The sequence below is a fragment of the Adiantum capillus-veneris genome, chromosome 14 (genome assembly GCF_014529385.1).
Source record: "Adiantum capillus-veneris isolate H3 chromosome 14, ASM1452938v2, whole genome shotgun sequence".
NCBI classification, from domain to species: Eukaryota; Viridiplantae; Streptophyta; class Polypodiopsida; order Polypodiales; family Pteridaceae; genus Adiantum; species Adiantum capillus-veneris.
The window spans coordinates 44578454-44604872 of NC_140944.1; the positions used below are offsets into that span (position 1 = coordinate 44578454).

The window sequence follows — 26419 nt, forward strand, 5'->3', positions numbered from 1 at the left end:
TATGATGGTTGACCTTTGGTTGCGCTGCGTCCAATGGGGCCACTAGTAGAGGCAATGCATACCAAGACATCAAGGGCATTGTAGCATGATTCAACAATGCCACACACATGCACTTGCTAACAAGGTAGAATCTAGATCAACGCTACAAACTGTGTGGAGCTCATGGGCCGTCAAGAAGAATAAATTCTTGCCACAAGCTACCGCTTTCAAGATCTAACGCTGACAAGTTTGTAAGTTTGAGCGAAAGAAGGATCCAAATCTGGCAAATGAATTGAACACCCTAAGGATTGCACGCTCAAATCAGCCAAATTTTAATGGCTTTGTGCAGGCCAAAATGGTTATGTATATTTTCATTCCACAAGCAACACGGCTTCTAACACATGGCTTGATAGACTACTTCTTCTTCTTGGCTTCTCTAGTACTAGTCGTCCTCCGAATCGAACGCAAAAATTGTTTTGCAGAATAAGCAGCTATGCCAACTACAAGCTTGGGAAGCCCTGCTTCTCACGCCTCTGTGCAGTTCCTCAACTCCGTCTTGTCCCAGAGAGGACCCAACGCACTTCCTTACGAAGAAAACGTGAAGTTCACCATAAGATCTCACCTTGTGAACTTGCTGGAAGAGTTCCCCAGCCTACAGGTCAAAACAGAAACCTTCACTCACAACGATGGCAAGGCCTGCAACCTCCTTCAAGTCGATGGCACCATCCCCATGTACTATCTTGAGGTAATGTATAATATCCCTGTTACTTTCTGGCTTTTGGAAGATTACCCTAAGAATCCCCCCCGTGTGTTTGTTACACCCACTCGCGACATGATCATCAAGCGCCCACATCGCCATGTCGATCCTTCGGGGTTAGTTTCTGTCCCTTACCTTCAGAATTGGCTGTATCCCCGGTCAAATTTGGTTGAGATTGTACGAAGCCTTAGCCTCACTTTTGGGCAGGATCCACCACTATATTCGAAGCCTGCTGGCGTATATCAAAATATGAATCCACCTCATGGTATGGGTGCGGGGGCCACAATGTCGCAGACACCACCATCCACATCAGGGATGCAGCCGACAACAAGCATGAATCCGGTTCATGGTGCTGGAGCTTTCTCTCCTTCCACTTCCATACCTCAAATCCCAAGCACATCCCCTTATGGTGGGTCCCCCTCGACCTTGTCTCCTCACCATCCTTACCCTCCTTATCGACATCCCTTGTCTTCAAGTCAGGCTGCTCCGCCAGAAGTTTTTAGACGCAATGCAATCAATACACTGACAGAGCGCTTTCAACGTGATGTGGCAGACATGAGAAAAGGCAAAGAGATGGAGATGGACAAGCTTGCAAACACTCAAGGACTGCTCAGGCAAAGAGAGCAGATATGCAAGAAGGGTCTTCAGGAGCTCTCCCACGAGAAGGAGGCTCTAGAGCAGCAACTTCAGACAGTCCTTACAAACACTGATGTACTGGAGACATGGCTGAAAGACAACAAGAAAAATGATACCGATGTCGACATCGACAATGCATTTGAGCCCTGTGATGCCCTTTCAAAGCAACTCCTTGAGTGCACGTCAGCTGAGTTAGCCATTGAGGATGTGTTATACAGTTTAGATAAAGCTGTTCAAGAAGGGGTTATACCTGTGGATATATATTTAAAACAAGTAAGGACGTTCTCTAGAGAGCAGTTCTTTCATAGGGCTACTGCTGTCAAAGTGAGAGCAGCCCAAGCGCAAGTACAAGTTGCCGCAATTGCTGGGCGGTCAATGCCATATGGTTTGTAGATTGCTGCAGGAGGCAAAGTATTTCCAAATGCTTGGAGGATAAGAAATGCCTTATCGACTGAAAGTAAGTTCTCGGTCTCTGATTTCGAGCAAGGCACTGTGTAAATTTTTACATACGAAGCGTACATTTATCAGTAATGTATATTTAGCTACATGTTATTTTATTTTATTCAAATTCACTTGACTTTTGTTAGGCACTACATATTTGTTTTGCAGGCAGATGTTTTCTGTGCGCAGACTTTTCTGCTTTCAGCTTTCGGCAGATGCTTAGATAGACTTTTCTGTGTATCATCATATTCTGTGTATCATCATAAAACAGTCTCTTTTTTTGTCTTGCATTCATGGACTGAATTGTTGGTTCGCATCAAGTGTTCTAGAAGGCAATCGTTGTATAAAGTTTGATAAGGTTGTGAGGCTAAGGTTTTTAAATGCTTGTTTTTGTGGGCTGTCGTAGATGCTTGAAATCCTATGCCTCAAAAATGAGTTGTATGTGGTATGCTGCAGGGCAAAGATTGACATATAAATCTTTTGATATGTTGCCCAGGAAGGCAGTGTATTCAAATTCAAAGAATGTAATTTTCAGTGTTGTAATGTGAATGCATGTGAATAGGTCCCTTCCTGTTTTTGCTGCTTTGGCGTAAAGGATGCAAAGCCCAATAAAAAGACATTGACTTTAGTGTGATAGCTTACAGGACCTATGGTGACCTGAAAATAATAATGTCAAAAAGGTTTTTGTGTTTCAAGCTCTTTCAAGAAAAGCTAATTTGAACTATGTAGCTTGCACGCGTTGCTAAACATTCGATAACAGATGCTGAGATAGAAGTGCTCAGTCATTTGTATAGAGAGGACTCAAACTGTACTGCAGTACATGTGTTTACAGAGCTCTCTGGACAGTGGCATTATTGTTTTGATTGGCATGAAATGCTAGACTGTAAGGGTCCATCCTGTGTGCAATGTTTTTGTCTACTGATTGTAAAATGTAACACATAAGTTGTCTCAACATGTTAACAAGATAAGAATTAGTTTTGTGCTTGTTGGTAGCAATAGTTTGTAGTCAGTAAAAGCTAGAATTATATCAAGTATCTCTGTCGAAACGCCTTGCCATATAACCTTACAATGTTACAGACATGGCCCAGTGTAAAGGTGTAGGTAGGTGCTGTGACCAGGTTGAGACAGAGCTATAAATCCTGCACGTTCAAGCAGATTGCCAGGTCGAGTTTTGGGTGACTCAATGAGGGGGGACTTGGGTATTCTGTTAGTATAGAAGGGTGGATATTTATGTTAATTGTTCAGTCATTATGCTGTCTTTTGCAAAGTAGTATGATTGGTCTTGATTGACATGGATGTGTACATTGCGACAGCCTACCCATGCAGTTGCAATCAGTGGATGGTGCTTTGGTGATATGGGAGCACGGAGAGCTTAAACCTGTGGGAGCTCAGCTTTAGCCTAGGGGTCTATAACTTGTAGTCATGCCTAGCGTGACAATTTTTGGTTGGATGGTCAGTTGGATGTGCACTCAGTATAATGTGTGATTACATGGAAGTTTTCATGTTGCTGATTCTTAAATAGCCATACAAAGCTTTTCCATGCTCCTCTCTCCTCACCCTTGTATCACTCATAATATCATTCATCGTAGCAAGTGCCCTCCATACTCTTGCTCCTTGAATGCATCTCCATACCTAAATCACAAGACCCATTCAAGAGATTTCTAATTGCAAGCTATGTAGAACCTGGGTATGAGGATGAGGCCCTCTACTACTTTGAAATGGTGCTTGGAAAAAACACCTCTTGACTCAAACAAACAGAGTAAGATGACGCTTCTGGATTCTACAAAGCACCTGCAGTTCTCATCGATGAACTCTGTGATAGAGCTTTCAAGAATTACTCAACTACATTTTGCCGCCTTTGGTGCCTCAGGTTGTTCCTCCCCCTTCAACACTAGAAAGCACAAGGGCCTCTTGCTAACAACCTACGCAATCCTCTATTCCGATCGGGGGAGTCTTCAGGAACATGATGCAACCATCTGACTTCTACCTGGTGCGACCACTTTTGCTGCCACCGTTGCCACCACCTCCCCACGGTCACTTCGGTATATAATTGCTGGAGTCCGTATGCCTACCCCTATTATCCACGTCTTGGATTTGCACTGAATCAGTCAAAGGACTTCAAGGATGGTGGATCTACGGTAACATTGTAAACCTTTTTGGGAGTGAAAGGTAGAAAGAAAGCCTTACAGTTCTTGCAACAGTTTGACAACATCTATGCCTTTGGAAACTAAACTGAAGAATTAAAGATCTCTTGAGATACCGGTTTTCTCAAAGACAATGCTATGCAGTGTTGAAGTTTTATAGCAACCAAGCCGCACGCTCCAAGGACTTGGCAAGCTTTCAAGAATATTTTTGCCTGGAGCCACATGCCATTCCTATTTGAAGTGCAGCTTTTGGTACAATGGGGGAACATGAAAATGCTTGCCACGAAACCATGGAAGCAAGACTACAACCAGAGGTTCCTAGATGTCTACCTTCCAGTATCTTTCTTCAAGCTGATACCCTTGGAGGACTAATGCAAACATTATACCATAGGGCTGTCATCACCTCTACAAGAATATTGTTTGTCCAAGCAAGTTCCTATGATTCAAGAGCTTATGGACCATACCGCGGTTGGTTACAGGCTTATGAAAAAAAGATTGGAATTTGACACGGAAGATCAACAGACAAACACTCAGAATCCTCGACAACAACATACAAATCCTCGGGATTCTTGCGGTAAATCAACTCAACCCGCAAGACTTTGTTTGATACTTCGCCAATGAGAAACTCTACAACACGAGGTCGATGCTTTGAATGTTTCTAGGCACACCTCTTATGTATGTCCTAATAAAGGGGAGAATAATCCAGAGAAACCTCGTTCTAAGAAAGCCAAATCTATAGTAGGACTTGCTCTCGATATTTATGGCATCTTTGTACTTATGGTTCCAAAGCATTGTGTAGAGCTTATGGAATGTCACGTGACACATCGAACGCTATGTGTCCGTGGACAGGCTACATCATAACAAGGGTTCCATCAATCCAGTCAGTCTAGATTAGTAAGAGTCTGTTTGCAGACCGTGCATGTCCAGACACTTAGTGTAGATGCATATCCTCTGGTTGCACACAACATGATCATAAGCATTCCCATCGGAATCCATCAGAATCCTTCAAGGGAATTTTCCAATGCATTTAGTCTATTTTATCTATTTTTGACATTTTTCACTTATTATTTTTAAGTGACTTTTGTTGGAAAGTAGGTAGGGCAAATTGAGTAAGTTTGTATATAAGCAAACCTAGACTAGCACTTTTTGGTAGAAGAGGCAACAGGAGCACCTTGCTCAACATGCAACTTCTCAGCAAGACCAACCCCCGTGACAACTCTGGCGTTTTCTCTCAACAGAAGGCTTAGCGTTTTTGCACCAGATCAGCTAGCGTTTTTGCACTTGCAAATTCCCGGCGACAGTAGACAGCAGATCAGCCCTAGCGTCAAGGTTGGACCAATACGTACGTACGTATCGTACATAACGTATATTGTACGTACGGAACGATCCGTACGTTTTTCACCTTTTTTTTTTTGGTTGGGGGGGGGGGGGGGGGGGCTTTTTGGCCGCGGAAGGTAGCAAATTGGCCAAGCGATCCCTATTTTCTCTCAAATTTGCCCACGAATTCCACAAAACCCACTTTTCGAAACAGGGGACTTTTTGTTAAACGAAACTTTGAAACAGAACCAGAAAAAGCATGTACAGAGTTGCTACAAAGTGAAGGTATGTGCCTCTCTCCCTCTCGTGTGTGTTTCTCTCTACTCCACACTTGTTGGAGCTTCCCACTCGTGTTTCCCTCCGTCTCTCTTACACACACATGCTTTTTGTTTGCGTGATTTTTACTCAATACTCATGTAAACCACGCGAACAAAAAGCCTGTGTGTAAGCGAACAAAAAGCGTGATTTTTGTGCTTGTGTATTATTTAAGTTACACAGGTAAAAGTTCAGTGCTCTTTGGCGCATATCAGACGTCAAGTATGTGATTCATGAGTCTTTAGCTGTTGTGTATAGAGTTTAGACATATTCAAAGTTGTGAAACATCCAATTGACAAATTCTGTAGCTTCGTCTTTGAAACTAACAGTTATTTCTGGGGTTTCTACCCTTATTTACCAATGCCACGTATTTTTGCGTACACAAAAAATTTACCCATACGTACAGTATGTACTTTCACGTACCGTACAACACGTATGGTTCCACCTTGCCTAGCGTTAGCAGATTCCCCCCGCATAACCCCAAATCAGCCTAGCGTTTTTGGATCAGCCAGAGTCCTAGCGTTTTTGCAGATCTTCGCGACAGAAGCAGCAGTAGCACCAGCGTTTTCAGTTTTCAACAGTCAGACTCCGCAGTAGGACCCCCAAACCTCGCAGATCCTCGCCTTCCCGCAGCAGATCCTCTCCGCACGGTCAGATCCCGCGTAGTTTGCAGATTCAGCCCGAAAACGCAGATTTCAGCATCTGCGTTTTCAGCGTGTCGTCGTTGCATCGTCGCCATTGACACCGTCGCCGACATAGAGTCAGAATTCAGCAGATAAAGATTTGCAGATTTCAGCCCTTAGCATTGTCAGATTTCAGCTGTCTTGTCGTCGTCCTCATCGTTGTCGACATCGTCGGCAAGTCCAAAGCATTGTAGAGATTGTGCAATTAAGTCGACCGCTCTCGCCATAGAGAGTGGGGCCTTCGGAGGAGGGTTTGACAACATTCTGGTGTCGTATTCTTCTCTCTATCTCTCAGTCTCAACACCTTCATTCACAGTGTTCATACACTTTGTTTGTGTCCATTGCACTCTCTCACTAAAGGAACGGAAGGCTTTCTCTTCCGTAAGTAAAAGGAACCCTTGAGCACAGTTCGGAGCACTCATCTTTAGCAAAGTTCAACATTCATTCCGCTGCACCTTACATGGAAAGATCAATGGCCTCGCAACACTTATTTTCTTCGATCTAGGAGCCAACAAGAATTTCATTCCATCTAGAGTTCCTCAAGTAGATGGACTTTGAATATGATCAGTTTGCTGGAGAACTTGAGGCCGAGTTAGCCATAGGGAAAAGTCATAAAATTGTACCACTCGTTGGTGCTCTTCTGGTCACCATCCAAGGGTACGATGGCAAGGTAGACTTTCACATCATGAAGTTAGTGCATTGCGACGCTCTTTATGGGCATGGTGTGGCACGACAAGAACGATGCTACCATTCACATTAGGAACCGAACCATCACTTTGGAGCAGAATGAAGAGCCAATCGTCTTTCGAGTTCAATTGACCGAGACAAACCCAGCATGATTTTTATTTTGCTTTTATTAGATACTTTTGAACTTTGTTTAAGAATACTGTTCGTCATTTGTTTGAAAGAGAATTTATCTTGTCTTGGTTGGGTTGCTTGATGTTTGAGAATACAGTTTGGCATTTGTTTGAAATAGAATTTATCCGTTTCGATTTTGTCTTGAGTGAGTTTTTTGATTTTGGTATTGAAGCTAGTTTCAAAGCTTTTTTGGAAATTCTTTTTTTTTTTTTCCGAGAAAAAGATCCTTCTATTAGTTAATGAAACTGCCCATGGGGCTACAATCACCTCACAAGGGGCAAAAAGGGTTCAATGCTCTGAAAAACGCTCATGCTGATTGATTGTGCAAGAGAGGGTATGCAACTATGATCGGCTTGGACATGCACGTCCTGCTAGAGGCTCACAACGGTGCCAGGCTCAGTCCTAAGCTAGGCTATGACTGATGCTAGACTATGGCAGAAGTATGTCCACGTGGCGCAACTGAAGTGCGCACGTGACAGTTGAAGCAAGCTCAAAGCAAAACGGTCCTCCTATTGTTACTCAGGCCCGTTGTACATCTCTGTGAAAATCCAGCGAGAGCAAGTGCTTCGGCATCCTGTCTGTGGGACCCACGCACGAATCTAGTGAAGCAACAAGTCCTTCCAAGGCTCCTCCCTTGGAAGGAGACCTCTGACAATGCGCTTCTCAAGGAGAGCTCTACTTTGTTGTTGGGTTGATGATCCCAGCCCTCCTTGAGAGCAAGGTAAAGTATGACCTGTTGAGAAACTTTGGCCCGACTGGATTGTGTGTCTTGTCCTAACCAGAAAAGTTCCTAATCAACCTCTCCAAGTGGCTGATGCAAGAACTCGAGAAAATCCAGCTAGACGTGATATCACAACGTAGCCAAAAGCATCTGGTTGGCCACTACAACCCTGCTTGCAAGTGAGAGCCGTGCCGAACTCCAATGGAGCGGTTTCCTCTAGATGGATAGGAGGGAGAGGAGAAATCTGCTTCTTTGGTGACCGATCCAAACCAACCTAACAACCCAAATATCGAACTGGTATCCTTGGGAGGATCGCCCTCTCCAAGGGATCAATCGGGCGTGGAAGTGTCATGGATGCTTGAGAGACAGTCACTGCTTGCATCATCGCCTATGTCATTGCCTACATCATCGCTAGAAGGCTCTAGAAGAATCTAGAAGGATCTAGAAGATTCTAGAAGTTCTAAAAGTATCAAGGAGATTCTAGAAGTTTCTAGAAGCATGGAGAAGATTTCGAAAGAATCTAGAAGTTTCTGGAAAGCTCTAGAAGTTGAAGAAGGATCTAGAAGGTTCTAGAAGAACTAGAAGGATCAAGAAGTTTCTAGAAGCTTGGAGAAGATTCCGGAAGAATCTAGAAGTTTCTGGAAAGCTCTAGAAGGTTGAAGAAGGATCCAGAAGGTTCTAGAAGAACTAGAAGGATCAAGAAGGTTCTAGAAGATTCTAACCTCCTCAAGAAGAACCTAGAAAGTCCTAACCTACTCAAGTAACCTCCTCAAGCACTAGTATAAATAGGGGTCTTGGGCCACAAGCCCCTCAGTCTTGCCAACACCAGTTGTGAGGCTCCTATGAGGAAATCCCTCTTCTAGTTCTTATGCTCAAGTCTTGTCCTTGCAATCAAGCCTTGTCTTGTACTCAAGTCATGTAATCCAAGTCTTGTATCTAGCCCTCTTAATAAAGTATTAAGTCTTATAATCAATATTAAGCTTATCATCAAGTCCAAGTTCTTGTACATTGTGAGCGCTAGCTCTATACGCGCTCATAACACTTTGGCAAGACCACCATCTCTTAATCTTCTCAAGCCATCATGGAGCCGACAATGGAAGGTGTCATCAACGCATTGCAAAGCATCCAAGCTCAGATACAAGAACTTCGCGAGAGTAACGCTCAACTTCAAGCAGGGCAACCCCTAATCTTGGGACCGGCGTTGCAAAATCTTCAACGTCAAATTCAAGAGCTTCAAGAGACAAGCACACATCAAGCACAAACTGCAAGATCTAGCTATTCTCAACAACATAAGAAGGAGCCGAAGGTCAGCATGCCTGAAAAATTTGATGAGACTAGATCAAAGTTTAGAGGTTTTCACGCTCAATTTCAAGCAGGGCAACCCCTAATCTCGGGACCGGCGTTGCAAAATCTTCAACGTCAAATTCAAGAGCTTCAAGAGACAAGCTCATATCAAGCACGAGCTGCAAGATCTAGCTATTCTCAACAACATAAGAAGGAGCCGAAGGTCAGCATGCCTGAAAAATTTGATGGGACTAGATCAAAGTTTAGAGGTTTTCTCCAACAAGTGCGTCTCTTCATTCGAATGCAACGAGAACGTTATCCAGATGATGCCTCTCAAGTAGGCCTTATTGGGACCCTCCTCTCAGGTACTGCTCTCTCTTGGTTTGCTTCCTTATTTGAAAAAGAATCTCCTCTTCTTCATGACTTTGAAGCTTTTGTGCGGGAGTTCTCTGCAACCTTTGTGGATACTGATAGAGCAAGGGTTGCTGAAACCAAACTTAGAAATTCTGCCAAGGATCAAGACCTGCATCCGTCTATGCATCCGAATTTCAACAGCTCACTTGTGATCTGACTTGGCATGAGGAATATTTCATTAGCCAATTTCGGTGGGGATTAAAGGATGACGTAAAAGATCTTTTATTGACTATGCCAAAGGTTCACACACTAAGCGAGTTCATCTCTCAAGCAATAGAATGTGATAATCGACTATTTGAGAGGAGACAAGAGAGGCGTCTTGGGGCACCATTGCGACCCCAAACAGAAGTGACACATAATGGCTACACACCTCAACAGGGCCATGAATCAAGCATTGAGCCCATGCAATTTGATTCAGCACGGTTTCAACCCCTCTCAACCCAGGAGAAGCGAAGGCGACGCATTAATGGCTTATGTATGTATTGTGGAGAGCAGGGGCACATAGTTCAACAGTGTCCAAGGAAGAGAAGGATGAAGGTTCATGGTGCAATGGCCTCAACGTGTTCGGAAAACATGGACATCCAACCCCAATAGAGACCGACCGGTTGGACAAAAGACAAGCAAAAAAAGGTCTCTTTCTTCCCGCTGATTCCACTTCAAGTTTTATGCTACCAGTCAAGATCATTGCGGGTAGGCACATGGATTGTGAAGCATTACTAGATTCAGGCGCAACGGCGTGCTTCATGGACAAAGAATTTGCAAAAGAACAAGGCATACCACTTGTGGAGAAGTCTAATCCAGCAACTGTAGAAGTTATTGATGGTCGTCCCCTCGCTTCAGGGGATGTCAGGTATGAAACTCGCCCCATAGAAGTAACATTGCAGGAGCATGTGTCACAAAAATACGGAAGCGTAAACTGATGTTTAATTGCACTTCAAATACTCAAGAGAATTAGAGAGAGAGAGAGAAAGCTTGACACTTCATTGGGGACCAGAAGATGGGCTGGTCCCCCCCCCCCATAAAGAGAATATCTTTATTACTAAGGGAGAATCTTTACAAGCACAGGAACGGGGCAAAAGCCCGTCCTCTATTCTTTCTTGTCCTTTTTCTGCTTTTGACTGAGAGAGAGTAGAAGAATTGCTCTCTGACTATTGAGAGGATCTATCCTCTTCTACGAGATTTTGGGAAGCTCTCGTAGGGGAGAGTCTACCCTCCACAAAACTCATCGGAAGCTCTCACGAATGAGGGTCTATCTTCTGCTAACTGTGCCACTTTGGACGTAATCATTCCTGCAATTAACCAACCACAGAAACATGCAAAACACACACACACACGCTTGTTGTAATTTTCTGCACATAACCAAAAATTGTTACCTGAGCGTGTTCCAATGCCAAATTGGAGGTCTTTTTCGGGATGGAAATGCTCCAAACTTGGTGTATGTGTAGAGTAGGTAGTGGGGAATGAGATTCTATTAAGACTTTGCTGAAATTCACCCTAATACAAGTGATTAGGGGCTGAAAATAGTGAATTTGCAGCAGCCAGACAAGGGAGAAAGAGAGTTTTCTACTACTTTACGCGATGAAACTTCTCCCAAAGCTGCAAGCAACCATGAGAGGCCTTGTTCTAGGTGATAGGTGCTCAGAGGCTCCACATACACCACAAGGTGTTGCTCTCAAGCTTCAATGGAGAGCTTCATTGCGTAGAGGATGGTCAACTTGGGGGGGGGGTAAGTGCACTGCCAACCTCGCAAGAGGGGGAGGGGCTGCTCTCTTATAGCCTCCCAGAAGAGGGGGCGCTAGCATGAAGAGAGGGAGTGAGGGGGAGAGAGAGATTGCATGGGAAAGTGTGCCAAGTGGCACACTTACTTTAAAATTTAAAAACCATTCAACTTTTGACTTTAAAAATCCTATGCTAGTTAATGAAATGTGCAATTAAGTGCACAACTGCACACGTAGATGCAACCAATTAAATTGTTAGCTGCTCCCCAGCGCAATGCCGTACCGACACTGCTCTGGCATTACCTGTTCGCACTTGTCCGGCCATTTGGTCCAGCGCAAATCATTTAAGAATACTTTAACTAACTTATCCTAAGGCTGTAAAATAATCAGGCCTTAGTGTTATTATTCTAAGGATCCCATCTCATTCCTGTGCTTGCACTAGCGCGCGTAATTTTCTGAGCCTGAAATCTGAGGCTACTATCTACCTCTTCATTGAAGACCCGATTTCCCAATCGCTAGGGCTTCAGGGTATTTTCTGCTAGGGTCTCCTTGAGGTGCACTGGCCCAAACTTGGGTGCACCTGAGGCCCCAAAACTGCTAAATCTATTCTGATGTGCACACAACTAATTAGATAATTTTTTTCTCGTGAATAAATTAATTATTTACAAAGTCTGACTTAGTTACATCCCCTTTGGTACTAAATAGTTGACCTCAACTGTAGATCGTCAACATAACTGTGCAAGATGTCTGGGTAGTCCTTAAGATCGGACTCAGTCATCCACTTTGCATCTAAAGGAGTGTAATTCTTGAACTTGACTAAATACTTTCGATGTAGACTCCTCGACTTGAGTTGTCGCTCCGAGTGGTGTATTATCTGTTCAGGTTGAAGGAGTTCCTTAGTCTCTTCGACTTCTGGAGGATCTTCTTGTACTGGCGCCACTGGAGGAGGTCCAACATACAGTCAGAGGAGACTGACATGAAAAGCATTATGGATGCGCCAGTTAGAAGGCAAATCCAATCTGAAAGTCACGTCATTGACTTTATCTGTAATTTTGAAAGGGTCGTAAAATCTATGGGAAAGTTTGACAACTTTTCCTTTGCCGATCCGCTTTTTCAATCTAGCTTTCTCAAACCGAAGCAGGACATATTGTCCCTTTTCAAGATTGAGATTCCTTCTGTGCTTGTCTGCTTTTCTCTTCTGTTGCTCTTGAGTACGAAGAATCGCTTGCTTTACTTGTTGATGGGCAATATCAATATTGCGCACAAATTCATCTGCGGCGAAGATGTTTTCTTTGGTCACCATAATAGGAAGTAAGAGTGGCTTCCTATAAATAATTTTGAAGGGAGCTTTACCAGTTGAGGAATGTATGGTATTATTATACGCAAACTCAACTATTGGTAAGTACTGTTCCCATTCGGATTGTCGTTCCGAAACATAGCACTTGAGGAGATCTAAAATAGTGGCATTAGCGATTTCGCTTTGACCATCTGTTTGAGGATGATAAGCGGATGAAAAATCAAGCTTAGTTCCCAAGTTTTCAAACAATGCCTGCCAAAATAGACTAGTCATGCGGTGATCTCTATCGCTGACAATAGTCTTTGGCAATCCATGGTGTTTAAAAATCTGAGCTAGAAATATTCTAGCCATGTGATCAGCTTTGATCGTCTTCTTTACTGGAAGAAAATGTGCTTGCTTACTGAATTTGTCTACTATAGTCCAGATTGCATCATTTCCATTCTTGGATCGAGGAAGATCCGTAATAAAATCCATGGCAATACTTTCCCAGGGCCTGTTAGGCACAGGGAGCGGTTGAAGCTTGCCATAAACTTTATGTCTGTCATATTTTACTTTTTGGCAGACTAAACACTCACGTACATGTTTTTCAATGTCCGCACGGAGTGTTGGCCAAAAGAAATACCTTTCGAGGGCACTAGTGGTAGAAGCAATTCCCCAATGCCCGGCATAAGGAGAATTATGTGCTTCATCCATCACCTTCTGTCGTAAGGGCTGAGCTATGCATATTGCTTGTTGACGATAGAGCGTATTATCCCTAATGGAATAAGGTGGCCTTGAGTGACCAGCTTGAAGATCTGCCCAAATTGTGGCGAAGTCGGGATCTTGAGGATACATTTCGTTGAGAGATTCTAGTTCCTCATGATAAATTGTTGTTAGTGCATTGATCTTTGGACACTTGGAGAGAGCATCTGCAAGTGCATTCTTTGTTCTAGAAGTGTGTAAAATCTGAAAATGGAACATTGAAAGAAAGTTGGCCCATCGCATCTGCTTTTCTGATAACTTTCTCTGTGTGAGAAAGTAGTGAAGACTTTGATGATCTGTCTTGATAATAAAATCAACTCCTAATAGATAGTGTTTCCAAATGGAAAGAGCATGAATTACTGCCATTAGCTCTTTCTCGTATATGGAGACATGCAACTCTGCATCTTTAAGGCGTCGACTTTCATAGGCTATTGCGTGACCCTCTTGGTTCAGAACTGCTCCTACACAATCTCCAGATGCATCGCAGTATACCTCGAAAGGTTTGCGAAGATCAGGGACGGTGAGAACAGGTCCGTGACTGAGTAGATACTTAAGCTTTTCGAAAGCTTGTTTTTGTCCAGACTCCCAATGGAATGGGATCCGCTTCTTTGTCAGGTCATGGAGGGGACCTGCTATCGCGGCAAAAGCTCGAATGAAACGCCGATAATAGGAACAGAGGTCAAGGAAACTTCTTACATCATGTACTGTAGTTGGCGTAGGCCATTCTACAACTGCTTGAATCTTATCAGGGTCCATCCTCACGTGATTGTGAGACACTATATGGCCCAAATAGTGGATTTCTTTTAAAAAGAACTCACTCTTCTTAGCATTCACAAGTAATTTGTGTTTGCGTAATTCTTCAAACACTAAGGCAAGATGCTTATAGTGTTCGTCTTCCGACTCTGAGAAGATCAAGACGTCGTCAAAGAAAACGCTTGTAAAACTTCTATATGAGTGGAAGATTCTATCCATCATTCTGTTGAATGTAGCTGGTGCATTAGTGAGTCCAAAAGGCATCACTAGAAATTCATACAACCCGAAGGTTGTTCTAAATGAAGTCTTATGCGCATCTTGAGGAGCTATGCGGATTTGATGATAACCGCTCTTCAAGTCTATACGACTAAAGACACTTGCTCCTTGTAACTTGTCAAGACTGTCATCAATCTGAGGGATTGGAAATCGATTCTTGATTGTGATCTTGTTTAGCTATAGTCTATGCACATGCGGAATGTGCCATCCTTTTTCTGTACTAGCAAGACAGGTGAACAATATGGAGAAGTACTAGGCCTTATTAAGCCCTTCTCCAAAAGTTCGTTAACCTGCTTGAGAATTTCCTCTTGCTGCATTAGACTAACTCGATAAGGGGGCTGATTTGGAGGAGAACTTCCTGGGATCAAATCAATTGTATGATCCTCAGGTCGAGGAGGTGGGAGTTCATTTGGAAGTTCATCTGCAAAGCAATCTTTATAACTTTCTAATAACTTAAGTCTTTTTTGCTCTAAAGAGGAAGAAAGTTGTGAAACAGACACATCTCTCTCTCTTGCAAAAATCAAGTACGCTGAAACACACTTTTTCATTTCTTTCTTGATGGCAATGTGATTGGCGATAGGAATACGCCAATCACCTACATCTGCAAGTACAATTTACTCCTTTCCTTTATGAGCAAAGGATAAGGTTTTCTGAACATAGTCCGGAATGGGATGCATCTTGTAGTGCCAAGGCATTCCCAAGATAACATCGCATCTTTTAAGTGAAGCTAGTAAGAAAGACTCTTGATCCCTGTAGTCGTCGACCTTTAGATTCAACTTCCCTATGATTGGAGTAGAGTTTGAGTTCTGCCCTTTGAAAGTAGATTGTGCTTGAATAGAAACTCCAAAACGATTGGGCTGCAAGTTCAGGTCATCAGCTAGCTTGGTAGAGATGAAGTTGTCTGTACTGTCAGGGTCAAACAAAATGAGAGCCCGTTGGTTGTTGATGCTACCCCATGCTTTAAGAAGAGCTCTTTCTTTTCCATCCTTGGTTGTATTTCCTTGTACATCTGGGATTGCATTGGAAGAGGGTGATTGCGGAGGTTTGGTAGGACAGTCACCCTTCATATGACCAACTTGTCCACACTTGAAGCATCTTCCTTCACTAATGTAAGTTCGCAACTCAGCAGGAGAGAGATATCTCCCTTTCTTGGGCTGATTTGGCTTTGCTTCTGCTTCGGAGGCGGTTCTTTTCTTCTTTTGAGAAGAAGAAGTAGAGGTAGGCTGCTCATGGAGAGCCTTCTACTTGGCATGGTAAGTGCTTTGCTCCATCTTCTTGGGAGTACCCTTGTCATGTATTCCATCAGCTATGCGGGCTGATTCCATAAGTATCTGCAAGTTACCTCGAGGGTAAAGCTTCATAGCCTTTTGCAAGGCTTCATGCAATCGTGCTTCAAACTTGCGCATCTTTTCCGAATCGTCAATCTTCTTGAATGGAGTGACTTTCAAGAGAACGTCCCAAAACCTATCCACATAGCGTGGGACAGTTTCGTTCTCCGACTGTGAAAGTCGATCCCATTCTTTCTTTACCTCTTCCTCATAGTCTGGAGGAAGGAACTGTGCGTAGAACTTCTTCTTGAAAGCAGTCCAATCTTGGGGTTTACGAACTTCCAGGATAAGGGTTAACCACCAACTGCTGGCGGTGCCTTTCAGGTACATACTAACATGGCGAAGCTTGGATCTTTCTTTAAAATTCCCTTCAGCAAATGCAACTTCGAATTGGCGGATGAAAGCCAAAGCTTTGTCATTATCACGCCGTCCATTGTAAGTGTCGAATTTCACATCTTTGTCTCCCGACTTAAATGTTTTCTGCCTGTGGTGCTTCCTCTTATGATGCTCCTTTCTTTCTATGCTTAGACTCCTTATGGACAGGAGTCGTCAAGAAACATGTCTTCCGGAGCAACGATGTCATCTAGATCCTTCATGAAAGAGAATTGAGGGGAATCAGGGGGATCCTGCTCTTGAACCTTTGGGTTAAACCGCACCTGACGTTCTGTAGGTTTCCTGTGCCTCTCGTGTATGCAGGAGGTTCCAATCAAAGGATCTTTCCTTGGTTCTGGCGCCTTTGGGTTCTGCGGGATTTCTCCTGACCCCATCGGCATTTTCTCCTTCCCTTTCTCAAGAGTATGGAGAATCTTTTGGACTTCTGGATGGGAGAGAGCTTTTTGCAACTCTTCCACGTGCTGTTGACGGAGAGAACTCTATCTCGCGTCCTCCCATTTCTGCAGTCTGCCAAGAGTCGTCAATCCCTTAAGGAAGAGAGAGATGACCTTGCTCTGATACCACTGTCACAAAAATACGGAAGCGTAAACTGACGTTTAATTGCACTTCAAATACTCAAGAGAATTAGAGAGAGAGAGAAAGCTTGACACTTCATTGGGAACCAGAAGATGGGTTGGTCCCCCCCCATAAAGAGAATATATTTATTACTAAGGGAGAATCTTTACAAGCACAGGAACGGGGCAAAAGCCCGTCCTCTATTCTTTCTTGTCCTTTTTCTGCTTCTGACTGAGAGAGAGTAGAAGAACTGCTCTCTAACTATTGAGAGGATCTATCCTCTTTTGCGAGATTTTGGGAAGCTCTCGTAGGGGAGAGTCTACCCTCCACAAAACTCATCGGAAGCTCTCACGAATGAGGGTCTATCTTCCGCTAACTGTGCCACTTTGGACGTAATCATTCCTGCAATTAACCAACCACAGAAACATGCAAAACACACACACACACACATGCTTGCTGTAATTTTCTGCACATAACCAGAAATTGTTACCTGAGCGTGTTCCAATGCCAAATTGGAGGTCCTTTTCGCGATGGAAATGCTCCAAACTTGGTGTATGTGTAGAGTAGGTAGTGGGGAATGAGATTCTATTATGACTTTGCTGAAATTCACCCTAATACAAGTGATTAGGGGCTGAAAACAGGGAATTTGCAGCAGCTAGACAAGGGAGAAAGAGAGTTTTCTACTACTTTACGCGATGAAACTTCTCCCAAAGCTGCAAGCAACCGTGAGAGGCCTTGTTCTAGGTGATGGGTGCTCAGAGGCTCCACATACACCACAAGGTGTTGCTCTCAAGCTTCAATGGAGAGCTTCACTGCGTAGAGGATGGTCAACTTGGGGGAGGGGGGGGGGGGTAGTGCACTTCCAACCTCGCAAGAGGGGGAGGGGCTGCTCTCTTATAGCCTCCCAGAAGAGGGGGTGCTAGCATGAAGAGAGGGAGTGAGGAAGAGAGAGATTTCATGGGAAAAGTGTGCCACTTGGCACACTTGCTTTAAAATTTAAAAACCATTCAACTTTTGACTTTAAAAATCCTATGCTAGTTAATGAAATGTGCAATTAAGTGCACAATTGCACACATAGATGCAACCAATTAAATTGTTAGCTGCTCCCCAGCGCAATGCCGTACCGACACTGCTCTGGCATTACCTGTTCGCACTTGTCCGGCCATTTGGTCCAGCGCAAATCATTTAAGAATACTTTAACTAACTTATCCTAAGGCCGTAAAATAATCAGGCCTTAGGGTTATTATTCTAAGGACCCCATCTCATTCCTGTGCTTGCACTAGCGCGCGTAATTTTCTGAGCCTGAAATCTGAGGCTACTATCTACCCCTTCATTGAAGACCCGATTTCCCAATCGCTAGGGCTTCAGGGTATTTTCTGCTAGGGTCTCCCTGAGGTGCACTGGTCCAAACTTGGGCGCACCTGAGGCCCCAAAACTGCTAAATCTATTCTGATGTGCACACAACTAATTAGATAATTTTTTTCTCGTAAATAAATTAATTATTTACAAAGTCTGACTTAGTTACAACATGTTTTAAGAATAGCGTTCAATATTATACAAAGCCCAAGCAATCCAATTGTTATTGGGCTACCGTGGCTTGAATTACATAATCCTGACATCAATTGGAGGGCTCGGAGAATTGAACCACGAAAAGTCCAAAAGAAGAAGGGAAGGCATAATAGGCCTATATATCTTGGAGCCAAGGTCTTTATGCGTGCAGCCAAAAAGTGTCCAACTTTCCTGATATTTGCAACACCAATCGACACGTCGACAACAAAAATCATGGAGGCATTACCACGTCAATATCAAGATTACAATGATGTTTTTGAGAAGAAGAATACAGACCTCTTACCGGAGCATCTACCCTATGATTGTGCTATAGAGCTTCAGGAGGGAACCCAACCCCCTTTTGGCCCAATATACAAGCTATCTTAAGATGAATTGGTAGAATTACGGAAAAATATTGATGAGAATCTTGCTAAGGGGTTCATACGGCATTCAAAGCCCCCAGCAGGAGCTCCAAACTCTTTGTAAAAAAGGAGGACGGAACTCTCCGGATGTGTGTTGATTATAGGGGCCTAAACACCGTCAAGAATCTCTATCCCCTTCCCTTGATCCCAGAGCTTCTTGAGCGCCTTGGCAAGGCAAGAATATTTACAAAAATAGATCTTCGTGGTGCTTACAACCTAGTCAGAATCAAAGAAGGTGATGAATGGAAGACAGCCTTTCGGACAAGGTATGGCCACTTTGAATATACCGTCATGCCATTTGGTCTCACAAATGCCCCAGCTGTTTTTCAACATTAATGAACAATATCTTTCGAGAGTATTTGGATTATTTTGTGGTAATATATTTGGATGATATCTTGATATTTTCCAAGGATCAAGAAGAGCATGAGCACCATGTACGATTAGTGCTTGAAAAGCTTCGTGCATCAGGGTTATATGCAAAGCTGGAGAAGTGCTCTTTTCATCAATCTAAGGTGGAATTTCTTGGTTATGTAATTTCTGAAAAGGGAATCTCCATGGATCCAAAGAAGGTTCAAACCATCCTTGATTGGGAGACACCCACCTCGGTAAGAGATGTTCAATGTTTCCTCGGATTTGCAAATTTTTATCGTATCTTTATACAGGGATACTCCAAGGTGGTTACAATACTCACAAGGTTGACAGGCCATAATAAGTTTGTCTGGGACTCAGAGGCCGTGAAAGCATTTCAGACTCTCAAGCAAGCTTTCACGACCGCACCCATTCTAATTCACGCAGATTCTACAAAGCCTTTCATCCTAGAAACAGACGCTTCAGATTTTGCCCTTGGCGCTATTCTATCCCAAGTAGGAGAGGATGGTCGAGTACATCCAGTGGCTTTTCATTCCCGCAAGTTCTCAGTTTTGCAGAAATCAATTATGAAATCCATGACAAAGAGCTCTTAGGAATCATGGACTCCTTCGACACTTGCGTCACGTACTTGAAGGAGCTCCTCATAAGATCACTGTCTATACAGATCACAAGATTTTGGAATACTTCATGACATCCCGCGTCTTGAATCGTCGCCAAGCCAGGTGGAGTGGTATCCTATCAAGGTATGATTTTCTTATCTCTTATAGACCTAGCCGTCAACAAGCTAAGCCAGATGCCTTATCAAGAAGATCCTACCTTGCACCTAGAGAAGGCGACGCAGCATTTAATCAACAAGAGTCACTGATTTTGAAACCTGAGCAGCTTAAGCTAAACGCCACCATGAGCCAAGCTCTTGAAGATTCTACTTTTCTTTCTGAGGTGAAGACGCAAATTGCCAAAGACCCACTTGCTCATAATATTAGACAACAACTACAAGGACAAGAGGTTAATGAGGACTTTCAAGCAATTGATGGACTAATTTACTATAAGGGTCTTCTCTATATTCCGCCAGGATCAACAAGCTTGGAGGTACTTCAGCAACGGCATGATCTTCCATCAGCAGGGCATTTTGGGGTTAATAAGACAATTGAGCTTCTCTCCCGTGACTTTTGGTGGCCTCAAATGTGGAAGCTTGTCAAGGAGTATGTAGGCACTTGTGACACTTGCAATAGATCAAAGGTCCCTCGTCATCGTCCTCATGGGTTACTCCATCCCTTGCCCATTCCAACCAAACCATGGTCATCCATCTCCATGGATTTCATTGTAGAGCTACCCTTGTCACAAGGATTTGACTCCATTTTAGTAGTCGTGGATCGGTCTACAAAAATGGCACACTTCATTCCAACCACTAAAACCATCACCAGCGAAGGTACGGCCAAACTCTTTCTATAGCGTATCTATCGTTATCACGGATTAGCGGATGACATAGTTTCTGATCGAGGCCCACAATTTATCTCTGCTTTTGGAAAAGCTTATTCAAGCTACTCGGAGTACAAATCAACCTCTCCTTAGCCAATCACCCACAAAGTGATGGACAAACAGAGAGAGTAAATCAAGTTCTGGAACAGTATCTCCGCTGTACTATCATTATCACCAGGATAATTGGGTCGAGTTCCTACCGCTAGCAGAATTCTCCTATAATAACAGTTTTCATGTCTCCACCCATCACACTCCATTCTTTGCCAATTATGGTCAACATCCCAAACAGGATATCCACAGACACTATCAAGTCAATAATCCAGCTGCTATTCATCTTACACAACAATTATTTGCAATTCACAAAGAACTTACAATTCATATCAAAGAAGCTCAATCCAAGTATAAGGAAAGTGCAGATCTCCATCGCATGCAGCATCCAAAATACAAAGAAGGGAATAAAGTGTGGCTCCTCCGACGTGATCTGCGTTCATCTCGTCCCTGTCAAAAGCTTGATTATCGAAGGCTTGGCCCGTTTAAAATTATCCGTCAAGTCAATCCAGTCACCTATCGACTCCGATTGCCCTCATCCATGAAAATCCATCCGATCTTTCATGTCTCAGTCCTAGAACCTTGTCACACATCTAAGATCCCAAGAAGAGCCCTACAACCACCTCCTCCAGTTGAGATTCAAGAACATGACGAATATGAGATCGAGAAAGTCCTAGATTCTCGAGTTTCGCGCGGCAGGTTACAGTACTTGGTGCATTGGAAAGGCTATGATGCTAGTGAACGAACCTGGGAAGCAACACACAATCTACAGCATGCATTTCTCAAAGTCCAAGAGTTCTATCAACAACATCCATGGAAGCTTAACTCAAGGAACACCATTGCTCCTCGTGGAACTCGTCGCTAGAGGAGGGGGTAATGTCATGGATGCTTGAGAGACAGTCGCTGCTTGCATCATCGCGTATGTCATCGCCTACATCATCGCTAGAAGGCTCTAGAAGAATCTAGAAGGATCTAGAAGATTCTAGAAGTTACAAGTATCAAGGAGAGCTACTGCTGTTTGTCCCCCCTCCCCCCTGCTGCACCATTGTTATCCCCCCCCCCCCCCGGCGTTGCCGCCAGCCCCTGCGTGTTGCCCCACAGCCCGCCCGCTGCTCCCCCTTTTTCGCGTTGCCATCCCCCCCCCCCCCCTCCCCCGCCTTCCTTTTTCCCCGAAGTTGCTCTTGCAGCACTGTCTTTTTGAGCAGTGCGCAGCGCTCGTTTGCAGATTCTCTCCACCGCTCGTTTTTTCTCCACAGCACTAGACACAAATGGAGGCTCCAGCTCCGCCACAGAGGGACTCGTTCGAAGCCCCCTCGCCCGACTCCACTGAGCCCACCATTTGACTTACTCTTTCGCCGACAGAGCAAGCGAGCCTTGCCGTAGAGGTAGAGTGATTGCAGGCGACTTTTGTCATCTGCAAGATTCTCGGCACCCGACCTAGCAGAGGAGAGCTGCGTGACCTTCTCCAGGCCCGCCTTCTCGTAGAGGTGGGCAAGATCTTGGATGTACAGATACTCGGACGAAGTTACTATCAGATCGAGTTTGAGACCTCCGAGATGGCGTTCAAGGTCATCGCCATGAGTCCACTGACCATCCGAGCAGCACGTGCCCACTTTCGATAGTGGAGACATGGTTTCGACCCTTTGGATGTTCTAGTAGAGGAGGCAGACATCCCCATCTCTGTCTGCTTTCCGGGTTTGTAGAGGGAGTACTTACCACTTTTGTCCAGGATCGGCTCAGCCATTGGGACTGTCCTAGAGACACCTCGCATGGCAGCCTCAGTAGCTGCCAAGGCGGCTGACATTCCCTCAGTTCGCGTTTTGGTCAGAGACACTCACACGCTCCCGAAGGTTATTCTTCTCTCTGGGTGAGTGGGGGTTGGTTTAGACAGAGTGTGGAGTATTCGGGAGGCGGAGTATTCGGGCCTCCCGAACCAGTGCTTCATTTGTCGACAGATGGGCCATCTAGCGAAGGCCTGTCCACGGAGGAGGCCTCGACCTACACCACAGCCTCAGCCCCAGCCTGCAAGGGCTGGCCAGCAGACACAGACAGAGACACAACGCACACATGCAGAGCCACCCTTTGAGTCTGGGGCTCCAGCGAAGGAGGGGTGGCAGCAGGCCCGTGGTAGACGACGACAGGGGCCACAACGTCAGCCTGGCACTCAGAGTGGTCCTCAGGCGCCTACTCAGCAGCAGTGGGTTCCCACGGGGAACCGGTTTGGTCCTCTTGAGCAGGATGAGGTCCCTGCTCTAGCCCCCACCCCAGCTTCACCTTCGACAGCCCCTCCCCCCCCAGAGTTCCCCCCCTCTTCCTCATCCTCCCCTCCGCCTCCTGCTCCCGCCGCCTCTTCTCCCCGCCCCTCTATCTCTGCCGCTCCCTCCCGCCGCTCTTCTCCACCGCTCCCCCCAACTCCTCCCCCCCCTTGTGCTTCAGTTCCACAGTCGACCCAGGGGGCAGGGCCTTCTCCGGCGGCTAGGAGATCTCTGGGTAGCGCCTTTGCCATGAGTCGCTTAGCGCGAGAGGGACAACCTTTCTTGCGACCCCCTCTGCAGGTACAAACATCTTCCCTTGCAGCTATCCCTCGTGGTCTGACGAGCATTGACATCCGGCGCCGATGGGACTTCTTCGACTACGGCTTCACTCGTTTTCTCGGCGACCCCTCAGCAGACCATGAGGCAGCCTGCTTCAGGGTCCATGTTCTGTTCCTTGCCGCTAGGGGGACAGAGGCCTTGGACTTAGCAGTTGACTTCTTCCTCCCCCTTTGCGGCAGGGACCAGACAGAGTGGACTCTCGACTCAGTGTTGAGATGGTTGCACACACAGGTCCTAGAGTTCTCTCACCACATGGGAGAACTAGGAGTTACAGACATGCTCCAGACTTTGTGGCCATTGGCCAAGTTTGCGGTGACACCTCCAGACTCAGCAGGATGTAGACACATTGTGGTTTACTTCTTTGTCGATACACAGTGCTTGCCATGCTATGTATACATTCATGAGGACTCCTGGACAGAGGAGGTTGCTTTACGTACGGCTCGCTCTACTTGGGCTTGGGCCAGACACTCCTTGCAGTCACGCCTATCTAGAGGATGCTCGGATGGGGATTACTCCCCATCCAAGCCAGCCTCGAAGATAGCCCGTCTAGCTGCTGCGGCAGCATCTGTTCTCTCTCGCTCCCCATGAGGGTCGTCTCATGGAACGTGCAGGGACTAGGTGGGCCCCAATTTCAGTGTCAGTGGGGCCGATTGCGTCAGGAGCTTCAGCGCTGCCTTGTGGGAGGAGAGATTGATCTCCTTATGCTTCAGGAGCACCATCTGTGTGAGAGCCGCATTAGACGTTGTGGTCAGCTCTTGCGTGGACGATATGACACTTTTTGGTCAGCTGCTTTTGGACCTGGAGGCATCCAGGGTGGGGTATGTATGACTATTGTCGACTCTTTGCAGCAGGCCATTGTGGGCAGAGGGATTATTGTGCCAGGCAGGGCTCAATGGATTACTATGCAGGTTCAGGGTGGCCTAGTGGGTTTCCTGAACATCTATGCGTCCAATGTGGCGAGTGCTCGTGCAGAGTTTTGGTCACAGATAGTTGAGTCTCTGCTGAACACTGGTGCATAGGAGGGGACTTCAACATGTTGGAGGACCCTTCTGACAGGATTGGTGGTGGCCATGCTACTGTGCATGGAGTTGAGTTGGCAGCTTGGAAGAGGTTTTGTATGACTGAGGGTTTCGGATGTTTGGCAGTACTTTAGTTTTGTGAGGCCCCCAGATAGCCTTGCCTTCTCTCGGCCGGACCGCAGAGTGGGAGGAGTGAATCTATCGCAGATAGATCGCTTCTACACTAGTGACCACTTCAGTGACTTGGGAGGGACAGTGGGCATTCTGGCAGGGACCTCCTTCTCGGACCATGCACTAGTGATCCTCACAGTGGCAGACAGGCAGAGGAGTGGGAGCACGATGCTTCGCATCCCAGAGAGGGTCTTGTTGGACTCAACACTCAGAGAGCGGGTATAGGCTCTCTGGACAGAGAGCTTGGACAGGCAGGATTCTCCTGCTGACAGAGTGGCCTCAGGCCTAGCCCAGATTAGTCGCTTTTTTCTCCAGGAGTCTCTGGCTCGCAGGGCTGCAGCGAGAGAGGAGCAGCAGCGTCTCAGACGGGGCATTGCTTCGTTACAGAGGATGCAGGAGCAGCATCCAGACAGTCCTTGGTTGGAGGAGCAGTTACAACAGGCTCGACAGGAGCTTGCTAGCACAGAGGAGAGGCGACACGAGTTTGCTTTTCACCGACAGGCATCTCAGTGGACCTAGGTGGGCGACAGAGTGACTGGTGCTTTCTTTGAGGCAGTGGGACCTCGGCACTCGCATGCCAAGGTCAGTCAGTTGAGGAGGCTAGACGGGTCAGTTGCTTCTGAGCCCGAGGATATGCGTGCAGTTGCTACTGACTTTTACCGTGAGTTACTGTCTGCAGAGTCCCAGTCAGAGCGTCAGGATGCATGCAGGGAGCAGGTTTGGGCACAGATGCCTTGTCTTGTGATTGAGGAGATGTGTCAGAGGCTTGAGCTACCACTTCAGCTTGAGGAGCTGCACACAACTCTTAGGGCCCTCCCCCGTGGTAGCTGTCCAAGTGAGGATGGGTTGACTCCCAGTTTTTTCTTGGAGTACTGGGACCTGCTTGGCCAGATCTTTGTAGTGCTTTTCAGTACATTTTGCACACAGGAGTGATGTCTGACAACATGAGTGAGGGCCTGATCTACCTATTCCCAAGGAGGGTGGCTCCTTGGATGAGATTCGACAGTGGCGCCCCATCACCATCCTCAACTCAGCCTACAAAATTCTTGCCAAGGCTCTGAGTTTGAGGATTCAGCCACTTCTAGAGAGCCTTATACATGGGACTCAGACAGGTTTTGTCAAGGAACGCAGTATCCTTGACAACATCTTTACTTTTTGGGAGGCTTCTGCCCTGGCACGGCTCCGTGGTGAGGACCTCGTGATTCTTCTTCTCGATTTTGAGAAGGCATACGACAGAGTTGATTGGGACTTTCTAGAGGGCACCTATGCAGGATGGGCTTCTCAGATGCTTGGATCAGAGGGGTGTCAGCTCTGTACAGACAGGCTCATAGTCAGGTACTCTTGGCAGGAGGTAGAGGTGATCGCTTCATGCTTACACGCTCGGTCAGACAGGGCTGTCCTCTTGCTCCCTTCCTCTTTCTGTTCTATGCGGAGGCGATGAGCAGGTTTTTGGTGTCGCAGCAGGTTTGTCTACGGGGCTTAGCACTCCCTATTCGGAGAGATGAGCTACTGGACGCTGAGTTTGTCGACGACTCAACCTTGTACTTAGATGGCCTGGGGGCCAACCTTCACAGGTGTGAGCAGGCTCTGGAGACCTTTTGTTGTGCATGGGGCGCACTGATCAACTTGAGAAAGACAGTGGCTTTCTCGGTTGGTAGTGCTCCTGTGCCCGATTGGATGCCAGGAGAGGGTTTTAGGTGGATTCCCCCAGGGACTGCAGTTCGGTACTTGGGCTGTCAGGTGGGTTTGGACTTGTTTCTCGAGCAGCAGATTGCTCCCCTTCTTCTGTCTATCGGAAGAAAGTTGTTACATTGGAGCTCAGCACGACTTTCTTTGGTTGGCAGAGTAGTAGTTGCCAACCAGGTGTTGTTGGCGACTATGTGGTACATCACTTCTTGCTGGATCTTCTGGAGTTCTTGTATCAGCCAGGTAGAGAGGCTGATCAGGAACTTCCTTTGGTCAGGACGTGACACTTAGATAGCCCGAGCCAAAGTGGCTTGGCAAGTCATCACTCTTCCTTGTTCACAGGGAGGGCTTGGGATCATTGATCCAGCACAGCAGAGCAGAGCCCTTCTTGGGAAGTTTATCATCAGAGGACTTCTTCCAGGTGAGGAGCCCTGGAAGGAGTTCTTGCTACAGCGGCTTCGTGCTAGGGTGCC

General features: G+C 45.8%; 2 protein-coding genes across 3 annotated transcripts; both read left to right on the top strand.

The window, feature by feature from the left end:
• Positions 1 to 341: 341 nt before the first annotated feature.
• Positions 342 to 2103, top strand: LOC147442301 (protein ELC-like). Of its 2 annotated transcripts, none has more exons than XR_015190191.1 (2): positions 342 to 1829; positions 1982 to 2103. XR_015190191.1 is itself a non-coding variant. In XM_086528534.1 (2 exons), the coding sequence occupies exons 1-2, from the start codon at positions 473 to 475 to the stop codon at positions 1763 to 1765; spliced, it is 1074 nt and encodes a 357-aa protein (XP_086384660.1). In that variant the 5' UTR covers positions 345 to 472; the 3' UTR covers positions 1766 to 1967. The 2 variants fall into 2 exon arrangements, 1 of the variants encoding a protein (XP_086384660.1); XM_086528534.1 differs by lacking the exon at positions 1982 to 2103 and having other exon boundaries at positions 345 to 724; positions 944 to 1967.
• A 4716-nt stretch (positions 2104 to 6819) lies between these two features.
• Positions 6820 to 21341, top strand: LOC147442302 (uncharacterized). Its single transcript, XM_086529355.1, has 2 exons — positions 6820 to 6942; positions 20718 to 21341. Exons 1-2 carry the CDS (start codon positions 6820 to 6822, stop codon positions 21339 to 21341), a joined length of 747 nt encoding a protein of 248 aa, XP_086385481.1.
• The last annotated feature ends 5078 nt before the right edge of the window (positions 21342 to 26419 follow it).

Excerpts from the sequence above, each read along its gene's own strand:
- LOC147442302 (XM_086529355.1), top strand. The coding sequence starts at position 6,820 with ATGGACTTTGAATATGATCAGTTTGCTGGAGAACTTGAGGCCGAGTTA. Across the intron at positions 6,943-20,717 it reads TCCAAGGGTACGATGGCAAG|GATATCCACAGACACTATCA; the intron begins GTAGACTTTCAC and ends CATCCCAAACAG.
- LOC147442301 (XM_086528534.1), top strand. The coding sequence starts at position 473 with ATGCCAACTACAAGCTTGGGAAGCCCTGCTTCTCACGCCTCTGTGCAG. Across the intron at positions 725-943 it reads TCCCCATGTACTATCTTGAG|GATCCACCACTATATTCGAA; the intron begins GTAATGTATAAT and ends ACTTTTGGGCAG.